The sequence below is a fragment of the Atractosteus spatula genome, chromosome 24 (assembly GCF_055471065.1).
Source record: "Atractosteus spatula isolate fAtrSpa1 chromosome 24, fAtrSpa1.hap1, whole genome shotgun sequence".
NCBI classification, from domain to species: domain Eukaryota; kingdom Metazoa; phylum Chordata; class Actinopteri; order Semionotiformes; family Lepisosteidae; genus Atractosteus; species Atractosteus spatula.
In genome coordinates this window covers 4,479,027-4,506,054 of record NC_142729.1, presented here as the reverse complement: position 1 = coordinate 4,506,054, position 27,028 = coordinate 4,479,027, and the positions used below count along the sequence as shown (strand labels likewise).

General features: G+C 39.8%; 2 protein-coding genes across 2 annotated transcripts in view; one reads left to right on the top strand and one right to left on the bottom strand.

Moving 5' to 3' along the window:
- LOC148815797 (protein N-terminal asparagine amidohydrolase-like) overlaps nt 1-15,861 on the bottom strand; it is a 30,452-nt gene extending 14,591 nt beyond the window's left edge. The window contains exons 1-10 of the mRNA XM_088904682.1: nt 15,778-15,861; nt 14,851-14,953; nt 13,769-13,834; nt 12,819-12,921; nt 11,535-11,588; nt 8,956-9,032; nt 8,412-8,465; nt 8,245-8,298; nt 6,350-6,453; nt 4,740-4,859 (exon numbers count right to left, since the gene is read on the bottom strand). Of these exons, the coding sequence (XP_088760808.1) occupies nt 4,740-4,859; nt 6,350-6,453; nt 8,245-8,298; nt 8,412-8,465; nt 8,956-9,032; nt 11,535-11,588; nt 12,819-12,921; nt 13,769-13,834; nt 14,851-14,953; nt 15,778-15,861 (819 nt within the window). The remainder of the gene's footprint in view (nt 1-4,739; nt 4,860-6,349; nt 6,454-8,244; nt 8,299-8,411; nt 8,466-8,955; nt 9,033-11,534; nt 11,589-12,818; nt 12,922-13,768; nt 13,835-14,850; nt 14,954-15,777) is intronic.
- LOC148815795 (immunoglobulin kappa light chain-like) overlaps nt 1-27,028 on the top strand; it is a 268,304-nt gene that overhangs the window by 170,946 nt on the left and 70,330 nt on the right. The gene's annotated exons all lie outside the window — the stretch shown is intronic.

The window sequence follows — 27,028 nt, the reverse complement described above, 5'->3', positions numbered from 1 at the left end:
TCAGTCAGCTCTTTTTCTCTATTTGAATTGTGGCGATTCAAACAACTTGGGATAACAAGTGGTCTCAAAGTCACCGAGCTCACAGAGCTTCAACAACAGATGACAACTTCCTTAGTCCTTCCTTAGTCTTCCTGAAATTGTCAGATTATGAGTGAATAAAAGCATTTTATTAAAAACACATTTGCGTTTGTTTGGGAGCTATATTATGTATTTTTCATATGTAAGATATAATGATGTGTTCCTGCTTACACATCGCACGACTTTAAAAGCTACTGTATAAAAACAGGTTTCGATTCGTGTCTTTTTCACATTATCTGGTGAGCCTTGTTTTGTCAAAGGACAGCACATACTTTGAAAAGACCGCAAATGTATTAGCAAGGGTTAATTGCACTATGGACCGCACAAAGAAATGTAAAATAGTCTTCTTTAGGTGTGAGGGCAGGAGTGGATCGCAGCAGGCATACTCAGCAAACAACAAGAAAACAAAGAACAGGGCAGGTGAGATGAGTATCCAGACAGTGAGTGATCAGAAAAAGGAAACAATTGTTACCCATGTTTTTGACGCAATTTTTTAAAAAAATTGCTAATGCATCAGACACATTTCCTGGCGTATTGTGTTTTAAATAAAATAGGAGTTTCTTTCCCTGGTATTAGCTCATCGGTATGGTGTAAGTTTTATTTGTACCATACTGTATACAGGTACAGACTACAAGCTGCACCACTGTATCGCTTTGGTAAGGAGACAGACTATGGCCAAAATCACGAAGACTTTCTCACACCAAATAATGAAGATGAAAAGAAACGTGAAGTCAACACGAGACATTGTACACCATTTGGCTTCAATGGACATCTTCGTTTGTGAAAGCACAGTGAGACGACATTATAAAGGGGAGAGGAGCCAAAGAGAATCTAAACCGAGGAAGATTCAAAGGTAAATAACTTTCTAAAAATACTTTTCTTGCATGTAAATACAACTACGCACATTATTTTTATAACTAACTGTTGATCTTCTTTTTTTTCAAGTCCTATTGTGCGAGCCATTGACAGACTGACAGATGAAAATGATGAGCTACCGGCAATGCAAGTTCAAAGACGGCTATGGGCTGACCTCGGTGCGAGCGTTAGTCCGACATCGATAAGACGAGTGCGAAGAAGGCTTAGATGGAGATACAAAAAAAACAACACATGCCCCAACACATAAGGGTAAAAAACAAAGAGGAAAGACTCAAACAAGTGCTCCAATGGATTGAACAGGGGGAGGCATTTCATGATGTACTTTTCACCGACGAAACAACAGTGGTTCTGGAACAGTTTTCAACAATGTCATTTTGTAAAAAGGGGAGATATGTGGACAAGCCAAAGCCCACACATCCACTGAAGGTTCACGTCTGGAGGGGTATATCTAGAAGAGGCCCGGGACCACTTCTTATTTTCGAAGGAATTATGGATCGTGAATTCTTCGAGGAAGTCATGGTGAAACAGCATGCCGCCCCATATATCAGGGAGCACTTTGGATCAAGGCACCGTCTCTTTCAAGACAATGATCCGAAACACACAGCAGCAAGGGCGAGGCTTGTAGCAGAAGGAGTGAACTGGGTGAAAACTCCAGCCGAATCCCTAGATCTAAAATCCGATAGAGATGGTTTGGCATTCGCTGAAAGACTATGTTCGTAAAACTGCTAAACCCAGCACAAAGCAAGAACTGATCGATGCAATCTACAAATTCTGGGAGGAAGAACTGACCGAACAAAATTGCAACAATTTTATTAACAGGCTGTTTCGTGTTCTTCCTAGGATTGTTGACCGGGGCGGGGGACATTCGGGAATGTGAGTCTGATAAAGAATTAATAAAAGCATTTTATTCAAAATATGTTTGCATTTGTCTGGGTATTTACTTTGTAATCTGTGGTCCTTTTAACTGTTTTTACATCTACTGTATTGCTTTGAGATGCCACTTTTAAAGGTGATATATAAAATAAAGTTTTTTTTATTATTGTTATAGAGAAACATGATCAGATTTTCCCTGGTTCACAAAAAAAGATCTAAAGTATACTAGTTTGTCACTCTTCTCATTCCCTCTTTGCTAAATGGCTTTTCATTACATTTCATTACATGGCCAGTATCACAGGCCACAGGCCAGTTCACAGGTTTGCATGCATAATTTAATTTTGAAAGCCACTGAGACATCAGGTACTACTGTTGTGTTTATGAAAAAGAAACAAAACAAAAAGCATACTAACAACTGTGCCATCCTACTCCTTAGTTAATACATTTTATTATTTATAAACAGTTAACATTGTTAGCAAAATATTTTGAATTATGTTACTGTTTTTTCTTTAGTTTTGTATTTAACTTATTATATGATAGTCAGATTTAATGTATATTTGAACAATGAAAATATATTTTTACAAGATGCGGGGGAAAGTGAAACAACTTATTACAGTGCTAACTTTAATATTATTGATTACTAATAGTTTATGCTAACACCTACAGTAACTTTCTTAATTAGATGTATTTAAAACAGTGAACTAAGTGTAACATTCAGAAATACAATCAAGAATAGTTTTGTGGTGTTTGTATAGATGAAACGTTTCTAAAATGTATAACGTAACAAAATTAAAGACGATTAAAATCTGTAATCTTTCCACTTGTAATGTCATTAGAAAGTACAACAAGTTTCTACTTTGTCTAAGGATGGTATCAAAAAGTAGTCTAAGTGGTGAGAAAACTGTGCTTAATGGTAATTAAGGGACTTAAAAGTAAAAAGAGATGCTTCATATTGCTTGATTAATTTTAAAAACTAAGTTATAAATGCAGACGCAATTGGTGCCATTAAGCGCTCCAGGCAGCACAACGTTCGTTCTGTACTGCTGAGCTCCGTGCCTCCTCCCTCTCTCGGTGCCGCGCTGGGTCTTAATATCTAAACATATGTACAGTATCTACAGTATATAGCAGGTAGTATCACTGTATTCCACTTTCGTTGTAAACACTGAAAAACAGATTCACAACGTTGCCTTTGTTGATCTCTTGAGGATCCTTGTAATATTTGGAGCTCTTGTTGAATGATAAAAGTGTCGCAGTTTAAATAATTTTTGTTGTTAGAAATTCTGAAACGCTCTGTTAAAAGCAAGGGAGTTCATTATTTTATTTGCTTTGGCAACACTGATTGTACCCATCGGTCATGCTAATGAAGCACCTTGAATGAATTCAGAGAGAGAGAGAGAGAGAGGGAGAGGGGGGGAGCGAGCGAACGAGCAAGAGAGGGAGAAACCAGGGGTGCAGAACCAGGGAACTATTTACATATTAAAACTATTTCCCAAATTTAATATGTGCTTTTGTATATTTATTGTCAATTAATTGTCCATTATATTGCTATTCTATTTTTTCAAAGAAATGTTTATTTTAAAAAAAAGTCACAGCACCAGCTGGATCCAAACAGCCAACCTGTGAGTTATTAATCCAGCACCTAGACCACCAAGCTACCGGCAAGGTTACATGAGTATAGGTGAAACAGCCCTAAACATACAGAATCAACAGACATTGTACAGCGTGTATTACTGTGTTGTAGTATATGAATATAATTATATCATTATTAATTTCTTTAGATACGTGATTCCATATTATATTAGCAGAAAAGCTTAAAACTACCACTTTTTATACACGCTATTTAACATGTTAGTTAAAGACTTCGATGCTTAAAATGTTTAAGGAGAAATGGAATACTGGTGTTTATTTTTTCTTTAAAGTACCGATTCCTGGAATTTGAGTGGCTGACACCCTTCTGAAGTGGTTCCATAATCTCTGGTATATGGAAAAGAAAGCATAGATAAAAAAGCTTGGATTCTCATGTATCTGATACAAGTATTTTTTAATACAGTCTTTGCTGTGCTCTTGAGGATCCTTGTGATATTTTTAGCTCTGGTTGAATGATAAGTGTCGCAGTTTAAATAATTTTCGTAGTTAGAAATTATGAAATCCTATGTTAAAAGCAAGGGGCTTTTAACAGAGTAGGGCTTTTAACCAAGTAGGGCTTGGACAGATTCCAATTGCTTGTACAAATGTGCTAAAGAAATGAGCAAAAAATGTCATTTATTCCTTTATCGTATTGGCTAGCTAATGTCCTGTTCTCGTTAGTTAGATCAATGAAATGCTGTGGTGTTTGTCAAAGAAAAAAATAAAAGTATTTTTGTTTAAAATGACGGTTAGAAAGAATGTGGACCAGTGTAATACTTTGAGTTTACAGCTTGTCCAAAGTCATTCATTATTAATACTATTAGTAATATCTTCGGTACAGGCTTTGATACATAAAATATTTCTGCATAATTAAAATATTTCTGTAAAGGTAGGTTGTGTACTTTTGTCCAACTGAGCAATCTTGCTTTCATAAACTATACCAACTTTTTAATGACTGATGATTAACATGCTGTAATACACAGTTTAAATTTAAAAGCTCAAATGCTGTACATGAGAGGTTAAGCTTCATTGGCTCCTCCTGGCGGTTTTACAAGGTGATTCCGGATACTTTACGGCATGACGTCAAATGACGCGTTACACCGTGTGATACTGTGTTTTCATGCGACACGCCCACCGCGGTGTACCGCGAAATACCCCACGCGTTTTGAATGGCTGCATCTGTATATATGACAAAGATTAAAAGTGTGTGAGGACACATGTAAAAATCAAATCTAGATGTCAGTCTTGGCTTTATATATTAACAGATATTAACAGATCAAATTTACCCTTCTTATCTCCCCATCTGTCAAATCACGGCTGTCATCGTCAGTCTTCAACATATGTTCATAGAAGTTGTAAGGTCCAACTATCAGCCTGTCCGTCTCAGTGTCGTACACTCTACGCATCTACAGAATAAACATAAAAATGAAATATTACAACTTATTCTTCTGCAACTACAAGTAAATACAAAGCACTGGTACAAGCCTTTCTGTCAACACCACTATACTTCTGTAAAAGACTGATGATTTCTCCTATTTCTAATGACATTGTCTTTATTGTAGCTACTTAAATCATTATATTTTACAGTATATTTTATCAAGATATTATACAAAACAAAACCTCTATAAATACATGTTCAATCAATACGAATACAAATCTCTTCAAATGTATTATATAATTTTGCTGATGAATATGAGTAACAGTTTCACCTAAAATATATATATATAGATGTGCATTTTTTTGTACCAAAGAACTTTTAACTTAAAACATTAAAGCATTTTTCTACACATACATATGCACATGTTACCAATAGGCTTTAGGTGATATTTAGGAAGTAAGCCTCAAATGAGCAAAAAATAAATATAGATGGTGTTCTCCTCTTTCTTAAACCACGTTTGATCCACAGAAATAAATCTATAAACTCTCTGTACTCATTGGATTTTAGAACAGTATAATGTTACTAAAAATTTTCTGCAAAGGTTGTTGGAAAACAAAGTTTTTAGTTATTAACTGCCCCAATAGTTTCTAAAGTGCCCCAACATTGTCCAAACTTCTATTCATACAAATATAATACCACATATTAACAATACAAACTTTTAAAATCAGTGTTAGAGGACAAAGACTGTTCGATGATACAGGCTGCTGACCAGTGTAAGATATAGCTTTGAGCAGCGTAAGACAATGCCTGTGCATTATGACTGGTGAATCATAGTCAGGATCCAGACTGTAAATCAAAGCCAATCACACAAAACACGCATTCTGATGGCAAAATAGCTTTCCAGTTCTAAAATATGTTTTAATTTAGATTTCAAATCAACCAATTTTTCACTATCCGTGTCTATCCGTGTCCAACTTGTCAATTCAGATCTTCAAATCAATTTTGTTTCCTATTTCTGAGCAGTCATTGCAGGCAAAAGAAGATGGAGAAGATACTTCCTACTATACCATAATCTATGCTGGTATTTTTCATGCAAAACCTGCTATTTCATTTATTTTGGAAAATAATACCACAATTAATATCTGTAATTTCCTCCAAGGTCATTTTAAATCCTCTTTGAATTTCAGTGCACAGTGATTTTGAAATAAAATAAACACCAATGTCACACTTTAATGGAAACAAATGATAAGTCACCAGGCTATAAAAAAGGGTATTCTGAGAATACTGACACTTTCCTTTAAGGATATTGACTGAGTTAATAATTTGTAGTAACCTGTGGTCGACATGACCCACTGTACTACACGTGCACAATATCCTCCGGGATTTTAAAACACAGTGCTTTTCTACATGCATTGTGATTCTGTGTTTCAGAATGTGTGGGGGTTGCAAAATGTTACTGTTTCTTTTTGAGCAGCTTCAGAGATTACCCAGACAGCACTACAATACGGATTTTTATACCATCATGTCGACGGTCAGTCTTGCTCCTCTCAGAGTGATATGAGGAACCTTTTCAGGAAATGTAGCTCGATAGATGTAAAAAGAGTTACCATCCATCTTCACACCTAGAAAGAGGATGAATGTAAAGGAAAAACAGACTTTATTTAAATCAATTTGTGATGAGAGCTGCAATTCTTTCTTGTAGGCAGATGTGAGGTGCCTACAGGTAAGGTAAGATGCAAATTGATTTTTTTATCCTTGTTATTGAGTCATTTTCACACTGCGATTGCTTAAATTGTCCCCTTGGTTTGGTTCTTCTGCCACATTGTTGTCAAAGAGTGAAAAATAATGGGTGTAGGACAAAAGGTGTCTGGGGCTGATTGAATGGGCAGTGTCACCCAAATGTTAATGCAATGCCTTGGTCTCTGAACTTCTTACCCTGGCCAAAAGTCCACTTAGCACAGATGTTAGGTAACACCGTTTAGAGGGGCAGGTGGGGTTTCAAGGCAGCTTTGACTGTGCCTGTGACCTGGAACAGGGTGCAAATTCACCCATCTGGCTCAGCCAGTTCCTCAATGAGCCTTGAGCAGTTAGCTCTGCCTCCACCCAAGACATCACATGGGCACTTCCACATCCTCTTGGGATGAAACATGAGCCTATTTAGGTGGACTTTAAATAGCCCCATTCAGAGAATTTAAGGACTTTTGGTGAAGGCAAGAGAGATTGCAGTTGCTTGGACCCAGGAGAGAACTTGATTTAGAGACCAGGGTTATTGAGTAGTGGAGGAAAACCTAAAACATCATTTTCCTTTAACCTTTACCCAAAAGTGGTCATAGAGACAAAGAAGCTGGAAGGGGGAAATCAGGAGCACATTGAGAGATGAAAATAACCTGTTGCAGGGAGGAAAAGGTTCCTGGCACCCATTATAATTGCTAGGGGGCATACTTTGGCTTCAAAGTAAAAATACATTTCTGAATAAAGTCTTACCCTCTCCATGACATTTTAATGTGCCAAGAAAGCCTGGCTACAATCTGGAGCAAATATGAAGTGATATTCTGAGATCTTTCACTCAATTCTTATATAACAGCTTCTCTTTCAGTGGCTGAAATCACATCAAAACTGAAGACAATCTTGTCTTTCAATTTTCAGGTGTTTTACAGACAAAAGCTGCACTGGTGTAGAGAGTGGCCCAAGTCTCTGATACTCATTCTCAGAGTGTCATGCTGCAGCTTTAGTTAAGAAAGAAATGCTGCAGACAGGGGACTGGCTGAAGCCCAAGTGGAGAATTTAGGGCACTTCTGAAAATAAAGAGAGAGAAAATGTGGGCAGACAGGTAATGTGGTGTAAAGGGCTGAAGTAATAGACTGCCTGAAACTAAGCGAGAGGGATTGAGGTAAAAATGAGAGAGTCATAAAAAAGGATAAGGCTACCACTGGGGAAAAAGCTGGAAGTGCTAGAAGACGGGATGACAGTGGGCAAACAAATGGTGAACTGCCAGTGGAGAATCCTGAGACCACTGGCAAAAAAAATGAATTAAATTAAATAAGCAATTTGTTAAACTGATGAAGACCTACTTTGTTATCAAAAATGTAGATCTGACTGACAGGCTCCTCTGCCTATTGTGCACATGCTCAGTAGTTGGTTGTGAGCTCGTGCAATTGCTGAGGTTGCCATTGGGATGAAAGTTGGTCCCAGTCTGAGTTTGACAGTGTAATGTTACCTTATACGTACTGTTCAAGAATTTAGAAAGTAATTGTGCAGTTCATTTTAACATTTACACAGTTTTGACACATCCTTCTTGACACATTCAATTCTTCTGTTTCTCCTCAAGTTCAATGCTGACTGATAATTGGTTTCAATCATTCTGCATGTCTTTTGAGTCTGTATTCATGGCTTTTATACTTTTCTGGTCTTACCTACACCAGATACCACTGGCCAGTGATTCCCCTCTCTGACAACATCATTCATCTCTAGAAAAAAAAGGGAAATATAAGGCTTGGACCACCTTTAGGCAGACTGAGAGACCAATCCCCAGGTTCCCTATGAAAACATTTACACATGGTTTCTGGGTCTGCAGCATTACCTGACACACAGGCCAGCTGAAGTTCAATTTGGCAGTCTTGCTTCATAAATTCACCTGCAGTTACACAAGTGAGAAAGGGAGATACTTAAGTATTTTAAAATGTGTATTTCGCCCCTGTGTGTCTGTGTGTGCCCTGTGATGGACTGGCGTCCTGTCCAGGTTGTACCCCAGCCTGTGTGCATTGCTGAACAAGATACTGTAGACTTTGGCTCCTCTGTAAGCCTGCATTGTATGACGCAAATAGCACATGGTTTGATATTTTTATTTGATTTTGTTTGTGCACTTTTGAACCATCCACTCCACTAATCCTTCCCTTAGATCTGTGAGATGTGTGGATCATGAAATAAATCTATGAAGATAAGCAATCCACCACAGTTTTAATGAAAAAAACATGCACCTTTGATTTAATGTAGTTTTGCTATACTTATAGGAACAATTCAAAAGTAAAATTTACAATTTACATCAAAGTTAATGATCCCATAAGATTCTAATTTGAAGTACACTGTAACAGCCTGTAACAAATGTTAAGCAAGGTTTCACTCACGAAGCAGTTTCATGGTGTTGTCATGGGAAATCCCCCTCTCATCAATGAATCCCCCAGCCATGTAGAGGTCCAGGCTGCTGTAAAAAATACACTTTCTTTAAAGTCTGACAAGCTGCAGAATTCTGAAGCATGGTTTCATCAGAGGGTGGCACAGTGGTTAGCATTGCTGGCTTGTATTGCTAGGGTCTTGGGTTCAGTTCTAGACCTGGGTACTGAAGAAACATTAAAATGACAGAATTCGGATGTTGGTGAAAGAAGAGCTGTTTATTTGTTTGCACACGGGAGAGATGCTTGCAAAAGCTAGTCTCTCCAAAAGATGTTGCTCAGTGCTTTTTATACACAGTAACAGACAAGCTTCCTACTTTTGACATAGATTACCTAATCCCTAAAATGAATCATTACCAAGCCTGGGTAGCGGAGAACGTCTCCTTATCAGGACTTTCGTTATTGCTTACATTCGCAAAACAAGACATTCGACTTCACTTTTTACAACATTTAAGACACGAGCTGTACTTTTCCACTGACCTAAAGATGCCCCGTGGTATGTTTCCACTTGCCAGGGTTATAAGCAGTTAGGAAGTTAAAGGACAAGCAGTTTGTTAGCTTTTATAAAATTTATAACATTCCTTCAGTCCCTCCTTCAGAACATATTTGTTTTCACACCACTATGTTCTAAACAATGAGATTCTTGTCCTCCTCATGATTATATTGAATTATAATAGAGTTAGTTACTTTGGTACATACAGCTTTAAGACAGTGAATACATAAAATAAAAATAATTAGTAGCATTAGACCATAAAAAAAATATTTCAGTGATCCTCGCCAGGCTCCTAACACAGACTGCAGCCTCTTTCCCACTTCCCAGTCGTCAGGATTGTAATTGTGATATTTGCAGAATTGTCTGGAATATGAGTACTACAGTACATACAGCTGCTTATCACCCTAATAGAAGATTGCCTAAAACCATGATTATAGCGGGGAGCATACAGTTAATTCCATTCTAATACATTTGAGGTACACTCAGACGAAAAGCAGAACTATTTACTCATACCAATAAACCTAAATAATCACCTCTATCAAAAGGGATTACTCCTATGAGTATCTTGTATAGCAATACAAACCCAACATGAGCGCTGATTATTATTTGTGGCTGATAGATATGACAACACCAAGAAGGTATTGATTCCATATTCCCCATTATTAGTGTAACGTTCCTTACGCTTAACAGGCACACTGTCAGCCCCCCCCCCCCGACAGACAAAGAAACAGTAACATAATTAGTTCTGTTCACTCAGTCTCTGGTGCAGTGGCTCGGTTGCAGTGCGATGCGTAGATCCAGCAATCTCATCCTGTCACTCAGATGGCAGAGTTGGAAGTCAGTAGTACTTGATATGGTCCCTCCTCAGCGGGGTTGCAACATCTGGCAGGATATCTTCTTTACCCGCACCCACTCATCAGGTATCAGGTTGTGTCTTCCCTCTACTGGAGGTCCCCAACTGTCCAGCACCTGTTCACCAGCCCCATGCACCACTTCAATTAACAGCCTACAATACTGCAAATAGAGAATTAGATAGCAAATTCAACTATCCATTATCCAAATTTGGCCATCCAGGAAGGTTCGTTGGTTGGCCCGTGATGATATCAAACAGGCTCAGTTACACAGTTCTGTTTGATCCAGCCCTCAGGTTACACAAGACTGCAGGCAGAGCAGCTACCCACGCAGTTCCTTCAATCTGATGTTTCGTTGATCTTTCAGAGTTCTGTTCCTTAGTTCCACTGTTCCTGTAAGCTGAGGGTGATGGGGGCAATGTAGGTCCCATCTCACTCCGAACAACACAGCCACTGCCTGACACACCTTCCCTGTGAAGTGTGTAACTTTTTCATAATACAAGTGGCAGGGCAGTCCCCACTGAGGGCTTATCTCCGTCATCAAGTGTTTGGCGATCACAGAGGTTTATACAGCCAGGCAGGTAGCGTGCACAACATGTAAACACGAACCCTTGGCCACCGCATTGAGGGGTCCTGAATGATAACCCACCGGGCAATGCCTACCTCCATGCTCCTGTTGTCACGATTATAGTCCCTCCTCCTTAAGGGTGCTCCAGCCCTTTCACTTCAGACTTAATTCTGTGCACCTGACCCCTTTTCCCAGCCCTCCTTAAAAGCCAGGCGCTGACATCAGCCTGGCTCTGCATCTGATTTCCGCACCGTGTGAGTCCGGGACCTGGAAGCACCTGGTCCCGTTAAGGTTTTAACCTCTGTTCCTGTTCCTTGTCCGCCGGTTCCGACCCAGTTCGTGTTTTTAATTCCTTGTTTGGATGGATCACCTGGCTATTGACTTTCTTGCGTTTTTGGATTCCCTCTATGGATTACTTTTGGATTGTTTGCCTCGGCCACACCTCCCCCGTGCACCCGCGCACTTTGGACACGCCCCCCCTGTTTTCAGCCCCGTATTCCTGCATGACTTTTTCCTAGTGTTTCCCCACTTCTTCGGATTGTGTCGTCGCATAGGGTCCGGAAAGAACTGTTCGTTACACCTGTGCCAGCACAGCAGCTCACAACCCATTTCTTTTACTTACTTACAGATTACATACAGATGATCCGTCTGAGAGAATCCAGCCCAGGGCCAGTGCCTGCAAGAAAGCTTGTTTCAAATCATTAAAAACGGTTTCTGCTGCAGGGGTCAAGGCAATTCTGTCCTTAGACTGCACTACCCTCCTTAAGCCAATTCGTCACCAGGCGAGTTTGTTCCGAGAAGGAATTCACCCTCGCTTTATTATGTAGTTGGTTATATATCTTTTCCCATCAGAAGATCTAATGCTTGGAGTAGCCTAGCCTTATGGATTCCCTCATCAGGCAGAACAATCACAATACCTCAGAGCTCTATTGAGGTAGTTCACATAAATGCAGTCTCATACAGTAATTCCTTATAAATGCTCAAGTGCATTCCAGCCCAATAAATCTGGTGTGTCCCCCACCCACATCTGTAGTTGAAACTGTATATCTTTCCCCAAGCATATTGTGACAGCTTGCATCTCCTTTAAACAACCCTTGCCCCCCTACTCCTGTAGCCTCCTGCCACGTGTAAAAACTTTTCACCATAACTTTTTGCTGTTTTAGTCGATAAACAGGACAAATTTGCTCCTGTGTCCCCCAATAGGGGAACCTGGACACCATTTACTGTACACTGTAAGATTAATTCTCTTTTATTTAAATCCTGAGATAAATTTAAGGAGGCTACAAAGGGGTCTCCTAGTTTAAATCTATTAGTTCACGCAAGGCTCTCATTTCAGCTTCTGGCATATTCTTTAATTGTAAAATCAAACATTTCTTACAATTTTTTACAGTAACTTCACACCAGCCTATTAGTAGTTTTCCCACAGGGCTAGTTAACCCCCCCATCTGGATACTGCTCAAACCAGTACAGTTCTGGCTTTACTGCACAGACCTACACCTGGAACACAAACCGGTAGAGTCCCGGCTTTACTGTACAGTCACACAGTGAAAGAAGTGAAATTTTTATAAAATTTATAACATTCCTTTAGTACTATCTGTGTGAGTTTGTACGCTCTCCCTGTGTTCGTGTGGGTTTCCTCCTGCTGTGAGTGTGTGTGTCTGTGTTTGTGTACTCTGTGATGGACTGGTGTCCTGTCCAGGTTGTATCATGACTACTACATTGATGGATGGATACTTTCATCAGATCTCTCTAACTAAGCAAGATCCAGAGTATGATTGCCATCACCAGAAATGTGCAAGGAAATGTACTTTCTGCATGTATGATACTCCTTAGCTACAGTTACTGTTTCGTCTTAGAATACCGACATGTAGGACTATTATAAGGATTGTTATTTATAATGACATACTGTGAGAAATCCTTGCATTGTTTTTTCATCTCTTCAACCATAAATTTCACTCCAACACCCACTTTAGAGCCATCAATGTGAGCCAAGCTGACCTTGCCAGTGCCTGAAAAAGAGCAGAGCAGTAAGCTAGTACTAAATATTGGCAGTGTGAAATGTCCAGGTTTAAGACAACTATTATATTATTTTATCTATCAGAGGGATAGAAGGCTGTGAGCTCTTCAAGCAAATTATACAGCTTTATGCCAAATATGTTTTGTTTTTTACACATATGAAGTTGGGTTGTGTGAGATATAGCACTGCTGAACAATTACCTGTAAAGCAGAAAAATATCTTGGAAAAGTTTCGATAGGAAAACTTATAACAGTAAAATATGCACAATGGTGTGCAGATGATAAAGGTGGCTCCTGACTAAATGAACAAGAACACTACTACATATGTGAGACAATTTCTGAACTGTTTTTTCTGTAGAGAGTTCGGCTTGGTGGTGTAGCAACATATCTATTTTTTGTATAAGATGACAAATTCTTGCTTGTGTATAATAAAGTGAATTTGAGCAAGAAATTAAAAAATCTAAGGACATTAAAAAAGGATATAAATCAAAGGAGACCATTCATCTCCTGTTAAGTCGCAAGTACTGTAGCTAATTGATCTCATTCTTACCTTTAGTATAAACTCTTTGTATAACAAAGGGTCCCTGCTTTCAAGAAATGACTAATTAGATTCTTGGACTACTTAGGTACTAACTACATAGCAGGCTTAATTAGCCAAATGGCAGAAAAGTCCTGTCAGAATGTAAAGCAATGAAAGAGTAAAGAAAAACACTAAATTATTAAGTATTTTCAGAAAATATAGGACATGTTAATGCATTGCTTTCACATTCTTGTAGATTCCTTTTTAAAAATAATGTCTTGCTACTTTTACTTGTCTGCTCCAGTTAAGCAGTAACTAACCTGGGCAATGGAGGACAATAATGTGGCAGGTGGTTGCCTCATCACTTCCGATTCTAGTCACAGGTCCTGTAGAAGTTTGAAAAAATATCACAAAATGTTCTTTGCCCCTCAGTCTTTGTTTGGCTTCTTTTCTCCCTGTATTTGTTATGTGCTTTTCTAAACTATAGTATATACCTTATAGTAAAACAATGATTAGCACTATTTGTAATCCATTCAAGATGGATATAAACATGAAAAATAGCTGTTTGTTTTAGTTTTGTTAACACTTCCTGTCTCCTATAATATTATTAAATTGTCTTTAAAGAACCTGATATATGCTGTTGACTCAGCATAGAAACGAACATTCCGAGATGGTTCAGTTGTACTTTGGGGTCATATTTCAAGGTTGGCATTAAATCTTTTAATGTAACAAAATGTCCACTTTATAAAAAAAAGCTATTATTCCAAAATATGACCAAGCTACCATATCAGTCCACAGCACAGGTCACTACTTATGTATTTGAAGTTATTCATAAAATTAAAGCTTTGAGTAAATTGTAAGTGGTAAGTGATTTCACGTCTTGTCATCTGCTTTTAAATGACATTCATCAATGGATATAAAATACTCCCCAGCACCACCCCCTCTCTCCTCCCTTTCTTTCCCCATCTCAATTTTTTCCAACTCTTTCAGACCATCTTAAACTGCCAAATCATCTCTAGTCACTTCTCCTGCAATTGGGCTATACAATATGTATTTTCTTTCCTTTATGATCATCTAACTTTAGTTGTTCTTGTGTTTTTGTTCTACTTTATTTCTTATGCTTAAGCCCTCATAAAATCCTCCTGTTTTGACTGTAAATTATGATTCTGACACTCTTTCATAAAAGACAAACAAATGTTTTGTAATCTCTTACAAAGCATAACGGCTGGAGCACCATCTCTCAACATAACTCAACAGAAGTGGTGCAATTAAGAACACCTAAGTAACAATATAAATCACAGCAACAAAGTCTACCTCTTTCTCACAAATTGCAGATTCATGGAATGTAAACTTATATGTAAAAAACGTTTTTTTTTATATAAAATACATTTCAGGATCCTACCTTTACAAAGGTCAATTGTTGCATATTCTCTCTGAGAAACATAAAGCAGATAATCTGGTTGCTCAATAACTTCAGGTTTCTGCTTGAATTTTTCAGCTTCAGGCTGCACACAAAATTATTCTGTCACTGCATGGAAAATCCAAATTTTGTATAAAAGGATTTTGAATGATTTTTAAAATACCCAGAGACAGTTTGAGACAGTTTCAAAGTTTTGTGAATCACTCCCCAAATGCCAAACTTTCCAAACTGCTGGAAAACAGCAGACAGCAGAAAGTCTTTCTTAACCTGTTTCTTTACATGAATTACACTTCAAACAGATTAATTCGATACATAATAGTCTGCATTGGCAGCACTGTTTTGTAGCTGTGCTTCATGCATGCCTCACACTTATCCATACTGTGATTGATGGAACTATATGGTTTATCTATTAAATACAAAACATACTGTACAGTCATTTCAAAATTCACTCTGTCAGCAGTCAGTTTTTAAAGCAGATACTCTGTCATCAAATTAAATTACACAAATGAAACACTTATACTGTATGTATATAATTTATAGCACAAATTGTCCAATACGTCTTTTAAGGCTATGCTTAAATATTGATTGGAACCACTGATTGGGTGACAATCTCATTAATGTGAACATAGTATAATACCCAGCATATTTTAAAATGTAGTTTACTGGATCAAAAAGAGTGTAAATGCACTTATTAAGCATTTGATTATTTATGAAAAATATATGAATGGTAATATATTCTAGCATGGAAAACAAAAATAGTACATATATTAAAATCCAGAGCTTGTTTTACATTTCTTCCAATACAATGCCATGGATGCAGTAAAAGGTTCCAATATGCATGTTTTATTTTACTTTTATGTTGCGAGAATTTATTTTTTGCAAGATATATAAAAAAGCATTGTACATTACCTGTAAATCGTCTCCATATTTTGCCCAGAATTCTTTAATAGTTTCAAAGTCCTCAACCAACTTGTGTTTCACACACAGGGGCATGGTGCTGATTTGGACTGTTACTGTAAGTAAAACAGTGATCTTTGATTATGTGGTGACTAGGAACACAATTCTTCATTTTTATACAGGAGGATATGACCTGCTGACATGCTGACTTGTTTAATCCATGCTGGTGTATTATTTAAGTTTGTTTACTTGTTTTAAGTTTACTTCCTTGTTAGGTAGTTGTGCAATTAACTACACATTTCAGCACACCCAAAGACCAACTAGTCATTTCTAGTTCTGATTTTGTTTCTCCTCAGCTGCACTACATAAAATAAGTGTTTTAATGTTTTTATAAACATATATTTACATTCAGGAACTCCCACCGTAACAACTGCATTCCTTTGGTGCTTCCCTACTACCCCAACACACTTCCTATCCCCAGGACTATTAACGACAACTTTTCCATCCTACAAGATGATCCCTCCATTGGGGCCCTCTTTTCTGACCACCCCATTATCTCATATCGCCGATCACCTAATATGCGTAACCTTCTTGTTCACAGCTCCTTTGACTGCCCTCAGCAACCATCCACACCAGGCACTTTCCCTAGCAAAGAGCTTGCTGTATTACCTGCAAGTACACATCTAACACCACACTCATTCAAGGCCCCTCAGGACAATTCCGCATCACCCAGATGGCATCTTGTACCTCCAGCAACCTTATTTACTGTATCTCTTGCAGTAAATACCCAGTTTCTCTCTACATTGGAGAAACAGGAAGGAGACTTGGAGACCGCTTCAGAGAACACGTCAGGGATGTGAAGATTAAAGATCTCTCCAAGCCCATTGTTTCTCATTTCACCTCTGACAGCCACGACCACTCTAATCTCTCCGTCTGTGTTCTCAAAGATGGTTTTCCGAACTCATACATCAGAAAGACTACTAAAACCAAACTTATCCTGCAGCTAGAATCACACCTTCCCCCTTCTCTTAACAACAGACTACTACTCTACTAAATTTTCTCCATTCATTGGAAGTTTCGTTTCACACCTTTCTACACCTATCCTGACTTCACACCTCTTGATTGGCCTCTCTTTCTGTCCCCTGCTCCCGGCTCTAACCCCTCCTCCCTCCCAGCCTTTGTTCTCCCACTACATTACCTTTGCTTACTGCCTTGTCTCTCTCACACCTGAAGAAGGCTCCACGGCCGAAACGTTGTGTTTTTTCTCTCTTCTGTTTTTTTCAGCATGGAATAAACCTATTACTTGTTCCTTTGCAGCCTACGCATGCTGACGCAGCTGCCCACCTGAACTACTACTACCTGCTATATAGATACATATATTTAGATATTTAGATCCTTAAATTAATATCATTATTAATTTCTTTAGATACGTGATTCCACACTATATTCCCTATTATAAAACGGATAATTCCAGTCCTGAAATCTGATTCTCTGATATATGCACACCCCGGAATTTTGACTTTATTTACTGTGTGATAAAGAAATTTTAAACTTCTTAACTTAGATAAAAAAAATCTTTTTCTGCTGTCTTGGTTGTGCTCTTGAGGATCCTTGAGATATTTTGAGCTCTCCTTGAATGATAAGTGTTGCATAGTTTAAATAATTTTAATTCTTAGAAATTTTGAATCCCTCGATTAAAAGCAAGGGGGATTATGTCTGTTATAGTGGACATAAAAACAAGAGTTCGCTGCGGCGTTATAGGAAACCCAATTTTAACAACAAATCGCTGGCGTTATACTGTATCCTAGAAGGCACTGAGACCAGGACCAGTAGGAGCGCTCCCGCAGCAAAAAAGAAAATGCCTGACGAACTAGGGATTGGACATTTTTCAGTGCTTGTACGATCGATGGAAATGTTCAAATAAATGTGCTAAAGAAATAAACAAAAACAAGTCATATATTTTTTTATCATGTTGGCTAGCTAATGTCCTGTAAAGATTAAAGATCTCTCCAAGCCCATTGTTTCTCATTTCACCTCTGACGGCCACGACCACTCTAATCTCTCCGTCTGTGTTCTCAAAGACGGTTTTCCAAACTCATACATCAGAAAGACCACCGAAACTAAAATTATTCTGCAGCTAGGATCACACCTTCTCCCTTCCCTTAACGACAGACTACTGTTCTTTTAAATTTTCTCCATTCATTGGAAGTTTCATTTCACACCTCTCTGCACCCATTCTGACTTCACACCTCTTGATTGGCCTCTCTTTCTATCCCCTGCTCCCGCCTCTCACTCCTCCTCCCTCCCAACCTTTGTTCTCCCGCTACTTTACCTTTGCCTACTGCCCTGTCTCTCTCACACCTGAAGAAGGCTCCACGGCCGAAACGTTGTGTTCTCTTTCTTCTTTTTTTCAGCATGGAATAAACCTATTACTTGTTCCTTTGCAGCCTATGCATGCTGACGCAGCTACCCACCTGAACTACTAACAGACACAATGCAAGCCTGCACTCTCTCCTCATATACAGCATTTGAGCTTTTAAATTTAAACTGTGTATTACAGCATGTTAATCATCAGTCATTAAAAAGTTGGTATATTTTATGAACGCAAGATTGCTCAGTTGGACAAAAGTACACAACCTACCTTTATCATAAATATTTTAATTATGAAAGAAATATTTTATGCATCAAAGCCTTTACCGAAGATATTACTAATAATATTAATAATGAATGACTTTGGACAAGCTGTAAACTCAAAGTATTACCACATTCTTTCTAACCTTCATTTTAAACTAAAATACTTTTTTTTGTTTGTCTAATTTCTTTGACAAACACCACAGCATTTCGTTGATCTAACTAAGGAGGACAGGACATTAGCTAGCCAATACGATAAAGGAATGACTTTTTTTGCTAATTTCTTTAGCACATTTGTACAAGCACTTGGAATCTGTCCAAGCCCAACTTTGTCAGGCATTTTCTTTTACTGTAACGGACATAAAAACTCCCTTGTTTTTAACAGAGCGTTTCATAATTTCTAACTACGAAAATTATTTAAACTGCGACACTTATCATTCAACCAGAGCTCAAAATATCACAAGGATACTCAAGAGCACAGCAAAGACTGTATTAAAATAATCGTGTATCTAAAGAAATTGATAACGATATAATTATATTCGTGTACTGCGACAGGGCTGTGTAAGGCTGTTTCACCTCTCTCTTCATGTGACTCTCTTCAAAAGCCATTTAGGAAAGAGGGAATGAGAAGAGTGACAAACTAATATACTTTATATCTTTTTTTTCTGAACCAGGGAAAATCTTATCATGTTTCTGTATAACAATAATAAAAAACTTTATTTTACATATCACCATTAAAAGTGGCATCTCAAAGCAATACAGTAGATGTAAAAACAGTTAAAGGGACCACAGATTACAAAGTAAATACCCAGACAAATGCAAACGCATTTTTAATAAAATGCTTTTATTCATTCAGCTGAGAGAGAGAGAGACATCCAGCAGAGAGAGACACACACACTGGTTTTCATTGACAAATAGTAATTGTTTTTTTTTACATTCCTCTTGTCTAACAGGAATGTTTTATGAGATTGTCTTTATCAGACTTTCATGATTTTGGCCATAGTCCGTCTCCTTACAAAAGCGATACAGTGGTGCAGCTTGAAGTCTGTACCTGTATACAGTATGGTACAGATAAAACTTAAACCATACCGATGAGCTAATACCAGGGAAAGACACTCCTATTTTATTTAAAACACAATTCACCAGGAAATGTGTCTGATGCATTAGCAAGTTAAAAAAAATTGTGTCGAAAACCCGGGCGTAACAATTGTTTCCTTTTTCTGATCACTCACTCTCTGGATACTCGTCTCACCTGCCCTGTTCTTTGTTTTCTTGTAATTTGCTGATTATGCCTGCTGCGATCCACTCCTTCCCTCACACCTAAAGAAGACTATTTTAAATTTCTTTGTGCAGTCCATAGTGCAATTAACCCCTGCTAATACATTTGCGGTCTTTTCAAAGTATGTGCTGTCCTTTGACAAAACAAGGCTCGCCAGATAATATGAATCGAAACCTGTTTTTTTAGCTTTTAAAGTCATGCGATGTGTAAGCAGGAACACATTATTATATCTTACACATGAAAAATACATAATATAGCTCCCAAACAAACGCAAACGTGTTTTTAATAAAATGCTTTTATTCACTCATAATCTGACAATTTCAGGAAGACTAAGGAAGGACAAAGGAAGTTGTCATCTGTTGTTGAAGCTCTGTGAGCTTGGTGACTTTGAGACCACTGGTTATATAGTTGTTTGAATTGCCACAATTCAAATAGAGAAAAAAGAGTTGACTGACAAGATTTAAGATGTGGCTGTCAATGTTGGATTAAAAAAACACATTGCCTGACGTTAGTTGCATTGCTTGAAAAATAATTTTATTTCGAGAGACTGGATAAGTAATTCAAGTGTTTTTTTAACTTCCTGAAAAACAAGTTATAAATTAACAATATGTGCAAATGTTTTATGATATGTCGCTGTTGCGAATGTCTGTGGAGTGTATCTTATTTGCCTGTCCTGGCTGGTGGAGCTCATCCAGCTGTGTCTGGATATCTCAGTCAAATATTCGGCTAGTGTGTATTGTCTGTTTAGGGTTCTGTAGCATTCCACACGGCTGGACAGCTTGTTCCCACTCCTGCCCCTCTCTGTGTACAGTAGAGCCTCCTGTACTGGCTGGACAGGAGGCTCTACTTTACACAGAGAGGGGCGGGAGGGGGGAACAAGCTGCACAACCGTGTGGTTGAAGCTGATACCCTGGATATTCTCCAGACACGGCTAATATTATGGCTAATATTAAAGCCAATACTTTAATATTCTTTTCTGTATGTTTAACAGTAGTGGGTACTGGCCTAATTCGGCCCTGCACCCGTCATTAGGTGTTAATGTGTTGTTGTTAAGTGTGAATTTGTAACTGTTTCCCTGAGGTCTGGCTCTTTTTCTGGAAAACCACAACTCTGGTCTGACAGTGCTGCTCCAGCAGTCCCAGGTTCTGCCGCAGCCTCTGTTCTGTGGGCGACAGCGGGACCAGGTCGTCTGCATAGAGCAGGAACTTGATTTCTGTAATTAATGCAGATAAAAAAATCAAGGAACAAAACAATGATTGCGCCCGGCTCCTCAATGGGCTTTGACGTCCTAATGCGTTGGTTTAACAGTCTGGGTGTGGGAAGCCTCTAATGTCTCCCGACTTCGGCAAAAGGAACCTGCCTTTCATTGGAAGACAATGAACACATTCTAGCCGTACATGAGAATATAGCATAAATACACCAAGGGATTGGGTGAATTCCCATCACAAAAAAAAAAAACTGCGAGCCTGCACTACAGCGACCACAGTACAGTATGGAGACCAAGAAATCTACCACCAGGACAGTAAAAAAGAAAACGGTAATATGGTAAGATGGTAAAACGCAAGCCTTCTTCAGGTGTGAGGGTCTTCTGCTCAGAATTAAACGCTTAAATGCAATGTAGGCTCTGAATGGGTTCCATTATGATTTGGGCTTGATTAAGGTTGCTGCCTTTCATCTAAAATCCTGCTTGAATCCTTCTAAACTTAAAATTAGACTCGAGAGGAGGCTCTGGTGAAATTTCTCTTTTTTTACTTTCTCTTTTTTTCTTAGAAAAACATCTTACCCGCTGCACTCCGGACACAGAAGGATTAAAAGAAGCTAGACAGGCAGGGGGAAGAGTGAGTTCTAAATAAAGAGGTATCCAGGTAACAGTGAAGGTAACAGCCGCAGACGTGGCCTACTTAGCCCGCCAGGGTTACCCTACTCTCCCGGAGGAGACCCACCAGGAGATAGGGCTCCAGGCATTCCTCTGGGCCCTGGCGCCGACCGAGGTGCAACGCCACTTGATGCTGGCCGCGCTGATCCCCTTGGAGCAGGCCCTGGCTCCGGCTGAGCAGGCTGATGCCGTATTTGAGGAGACCAGTGGGCACCAACGGAGGGGTGCACGGGGAATCAGATGGGGAGGAGAAGACGGCCAGCGCGGCGATGCTGGGGGAGCGACGACGGCTGGTCAACTGCCACCGCTGTGGGGAGAGGGGGCACATCGCAGGGGAGTGCCGGGCACTGGAGCCCCGGGGACTTCGGAGGCCGTCGGGAAACAGGAGTAGGGTGGCCTAAAGGGGGGAAGGCCGCCCTTGAGCGACACTACCCCCACTCCGGAAAGCCAGAAGGAGAGCTTCATCCCGCCTGCTGCCGTGGGAAGGTTTGGCCACAGCCGGGGCTTATTTTTTTCCCTGCCTCATCAAGGGCAGACCCTGCCAGGCCCTCGTCGACACCAGTTCGGCACCTGGTGTCCTGCCACAGGGCGCTTACCATGCACTTTGGGGCTGCGAGGGTGAAACACCCCTTCTACAGTACCTTGCCCCAGTCCGTGAGTCCTGGGGTTGGACTGGTTGCAGCAGGTGGGTGGTTGCCTTGAATTGGGGTGGCGAGAGTTGGTGGGGTAGGGGGAATGAATCAGTCTCGCGGTGGGTGGGGCGGGAGGTGTCCGGGGTGTAGAACTGCCCCACCACAAACTGCCACCTGACCTCGCCACTGGAGGGCACCCGCCACCCCCGGTGCAGCACCCTGTCCCTCACACCCAAGTCAAGGCAACCACCCACCTGCTGCAACCAGTCCAACCCAAGGATACAGTCCTCATGGACTGGGGCAAGGTAGAAGGGGTGTTTCACCCTCGCAGCTCCAAAGTGCACGGTGAGCGCCCTGGGGGTCCGGCTGCCTCGGTGCCCGGCAGGACACCAGGCCACAGCAGGGTGATGGTCGAACCGGTTTTGACGAGGGCCTGGCAGGGTCTGCCCTCGGTGAGGCAGGGAAGGAATAAGCCAACTCTTCCCACAGGAGGCGGGGTGAAGCGTTCCTTCTTGCTTAGAATAGCAATATTATGGACAATCAATTGACAATAAATACAGAAAAGCACATATTAAATTTGGGAAATTTGGTTTCAAAAGTCCTCATATCAACGATGCCTATACTGTTTTCCTCTACAGTATGCTATCTATTGTCTGTGCTCTCTCGCTCGCCCTCCCCCCCCCCCCTCAATTCAATTCAATTCAAGGTGCTTTATTAGCATGACAGATGGGTACAATCAGTGTTGCCAAAGCAAACAAACTAATAAAATTAACATGGAACAAAACACAAAATAAAAGTAAAATCTACAGACCTATTACAGACATTTACAACAGAGACATATTATAAAATATTGACATTTACTATAGACAGAAGGAGCATTATTGGGAGACAGGCTCACTATTCCTCAGGCTGTGACAGGAGATCACATAATGGGCTGCCAGTTCCACTGAGTTCCCTCCTCCCTCTCCCAGTAGGATTGGGACCGGTTGTGATATTTACATTTCCCTGTGTGCTGGTGTAGTCTGCCAGTGTGCCTGTTCGTGCATTGAGGTCACCACTGAGCAGCACGTTTCCCTGGCCCTGGAAGTGACCGATCTCTGTGTGGAGACTGGGGAGAAGTCCCTCACTGTAGTAGGGGGATTCTGAGGGTGGGATGTAGACAGCACACAGGAAAACCTCATTTTCTGTACAGATGATATTTCTTTTGATTTTAAGCCAAACTCGTGACTCTTCTCTCTTTACTAATTGTATGGAGTGACTGAGCTCCGCTCTGTATCACACAATGATCCCCCCAGAGTCTCTGCCCCGAGTGATTTGGGGTTTTTTGACTGAGGGCAAAAAACTCTCTCGCTCGCCCACCCCCTCTCTCTCTCTCTCGCTCGCCCTCCCCCCTGTGTATTGTCTGTTTAGGGTTCTGTAGCATTCCACATGGCTGGACAGCTTGTTCCCCCCTCCCGCCCCTCTCTGTGTGCAGTAGAGCCTCCTGTCCTGACTGGTGGAGCTCATACAGCTGTGTATAAAGACATTTAATTAAACACAGGTTTGCGATTTAAATGGAAATGGGGGTGACAGGAACTCTTAATCTAAATAAAAATAAAACAGGTTTTGATTGTTAATAACCACTTTTCATGCGTGAAACACCTGGTTACCCAGAGAGGACAGACTGTGCTCCCACTGCCAGCAAGCAAGGAGAAATAGAGACAGAGGTGCACTTCCTACTTCACTGTGACAGGACATGTGAAAAATGGAATACTGGTGTGTATTTTTTCTGTGAAATACGGTACCAAGACCAGTATTCTGGGTTGTCCCTATACCAGAGATTATGGTAGGCTTCAGAATGGTGATTGGCTGACACCATCTGAAACCCCTCTGATTGGGGAAAAAAGACCTGCTGATCTGTTCTACATACCAAGAAGAGGATTTTAAACGTTTAATTAAGACGGAATTAAGACTTTTGGGTTGTAATTTAAAAAAAGACAAAATGCAATTTAGAGCTTTCTGGCAAGAGGAGTCGGGTTCGGATAGGACGGACCCAAAAACTCAGACTTGCGGAGTTAAAAGCTGCCTTTATTATTCTTCTCCGTCACCACCTACCAGGGAGCTCTCGCGCACCCCGACCAGAGAGAGAAACCCCCAGGGGTGCAGAACTAGGGAACTATTTACATATTAAAACTATTTCCCAAATTTAATATGTGCTTTTCTGTATTTATTGTCAATTGATTGTCCATAATATTGCTATTGTTAAGTTCTCTAAAGCTTTGTGATAGTTAACCCAGTTTACCCATTGTTATTAAAAATGACTTGGATTTGGATGTGATATTTAGAAATATAAAAAGTCAATTAATTATCCATAATATTGCTATTTTATTTTCTCAAAGAAATATTTGTTAAAAGAAAAGTCATAGCACCAGCTGGATTTGAACACACAATCTCTGGTTTACAAGCACAGCACCTAGACCATAGTGCTACACACAAGGTCGCATGATGAGTGGTGAAACAGCCCTACACAAAGAGTATCAACAGACATTGTACAGCGTGTACTACTGTGTTGCAGTATATGAATATAATTATATCGTTATTAATTTCCTTAGATACGCGATTCCATATTATACTAACAGAAAAGCTTAAAACTACCACTTTTTTACACGCTATTTCACGTAAGTTAAAGACTTCGATGCTTAAGATGTTTAGGGAGGAATGGAATACTGGTGTGTATTTTTTCTTTAAAGTACCGAGACCCTATACAGCTATACAGTATACTGTATGTTTATGTTCCAAAATTATTATCGTTTACGGCCTTCACACACATTACAGTATGCTCCTATTCTTTTTATGCTCAGCTACTAAGATTTCCCTTCAGTGGTAAAATTCCATATAAATGTTCAATACTAAAACGGGCACAGTAAAGACATTTAAATCTTTCTACGACCGACCAACGCACCACGAGTGCCCCTGTCGGTCAACCAATAACGTCCCGCAGTATTTTGCATCATTGTGCCGCGCGAGGCCGTAGCCAATTACCCGCGGTACGTGTCTGTGCTGCGCACTTTGAATGGCTGCATCTGTATTAGTAATATCTTCCGAAAATACTTTGATGCATGAAATATTTCTGTATAATTAAAATATTTATGATAAAGGTGGTAGGTTGTGTACTTTCGTTTAACTGAGAATTCTTGCTTTTGTAAAATATACAGACTTGTTAATGTTTAATGATTAACATGCTGTAATACACATTATTAAATGTTTAAAATTATTAAAAGTCTAAAGAGTATACAACTTAAATTATTAAGTGAATAAAGATTATCCCTGATCGGGACAGTGATCGGGATTCAAAACTGGGTTTTTTCTGGCGACAGCTCAAATGCTATACATGAGAGGTTAAGCTTTATTAGCTCCACCTGGTGGTGATTCTAGATACTATTATCAAACTGCGGTTTTATACGGTTGGACGCGTTATGACGCGTTGTGATGCGGCACGCCTACTGCGTTTTACCGCAGCATCTGTATAATGTTTTAAGCTGCATATGATATATGCTATATGTTCCTTCAGCTACGATGATTATGCAGCAACGACATTGACTTTCAGAACCAAGCCCTCAAAATGTACTCCTTTTTCATCAACAGAGGATACCCCAGCAGTGTTATTGACAGGGCCCTTGCCCAAGCCACAAACACCCGTGGGACCATCAACTCAATCAGGAACTTCCTCCGTAACAACTGCATTCCTTTGGTGCTCCCCTACTACCCCAACACACTTCCTATCCCCAGGACTATTAACGACAACTTTTCCATCCTACAGAATGATCCCTCCGTTGGAGCCCTCTTTTCTGACCACCCCATCATCTCATATCGCCAACCACCTAATATGCGTAACCTTCTTGTTCACAGCTCCCTTGACCGCCCTCAGCAGCCATCCACACCAGGCACTTTCCCTTGCAACAGAGCTCGATGTATCACCTGCAAGTACACATCTAACACCACACTCATTCAAGGCCCCTAAGGACAATTCCGGATCACCCAGATGGCACCTTGTACCTCCAGCAACCTTATTTACTGTATCTTTAGCAGTAAATGCCCAGCCAGTCTACATTAGAGAAATAGGAAGGAGACTCGGAGACCACTTCAGAGAACATGTTATGGCCGTGAAGATTAAAGATCTCTCCAAGCCCATTGTTTCTCATTTCACCTCTAAAGGCCATGACCACTCTAATCTCTCTGTCTGTGTTCTCAAAGACGGTTTTCCGAACTCATAAATCAGAAAGACTGCAGAAACCAAAATTATCCTGCAGCTAGGATCACACCTTCCCCCTTCTCTTAATGACAGACTACTTTTCTTCTAAATTCTCCCTATTCTTTGTAGGTTTCATTTCACATTTCTCTTCACCTATCCTGACTTCACACCTCCTGATTGGCCTCTCCTTCTTTCCCCTGCTCCCACCTCTTGCTCCTCCTCTCTCGCTACATTACCTTTGCTTATTGCCCTGTCTTTCTCGCACCTGAAGAAGGCTCCATGGCCAAAATGTTGCATTTTCTTATTCCATGCTGAAAAAAATTGAGAAAACCTATTACTTGTATATTTACATTCTTTACCTATAGAGTGTCATAAGGGAGCATTTAAATATATTTTAATATATTATTATTAATAGATTTTATATTTGAAATGTATTGTCCTTGTTACCAACAACAGAATATTTAAATGAAAATAATCAATATGAAAAACTGTGGGAGGTCAATATATTAAATGTATTCTATGCTGCAGCTTAAGAAAGATAAGAAAATTAGATGAAACCAGCATGAGGACGTTTGGTGATAAGCTTTGTACTAACTATATGATTATCCCTAATT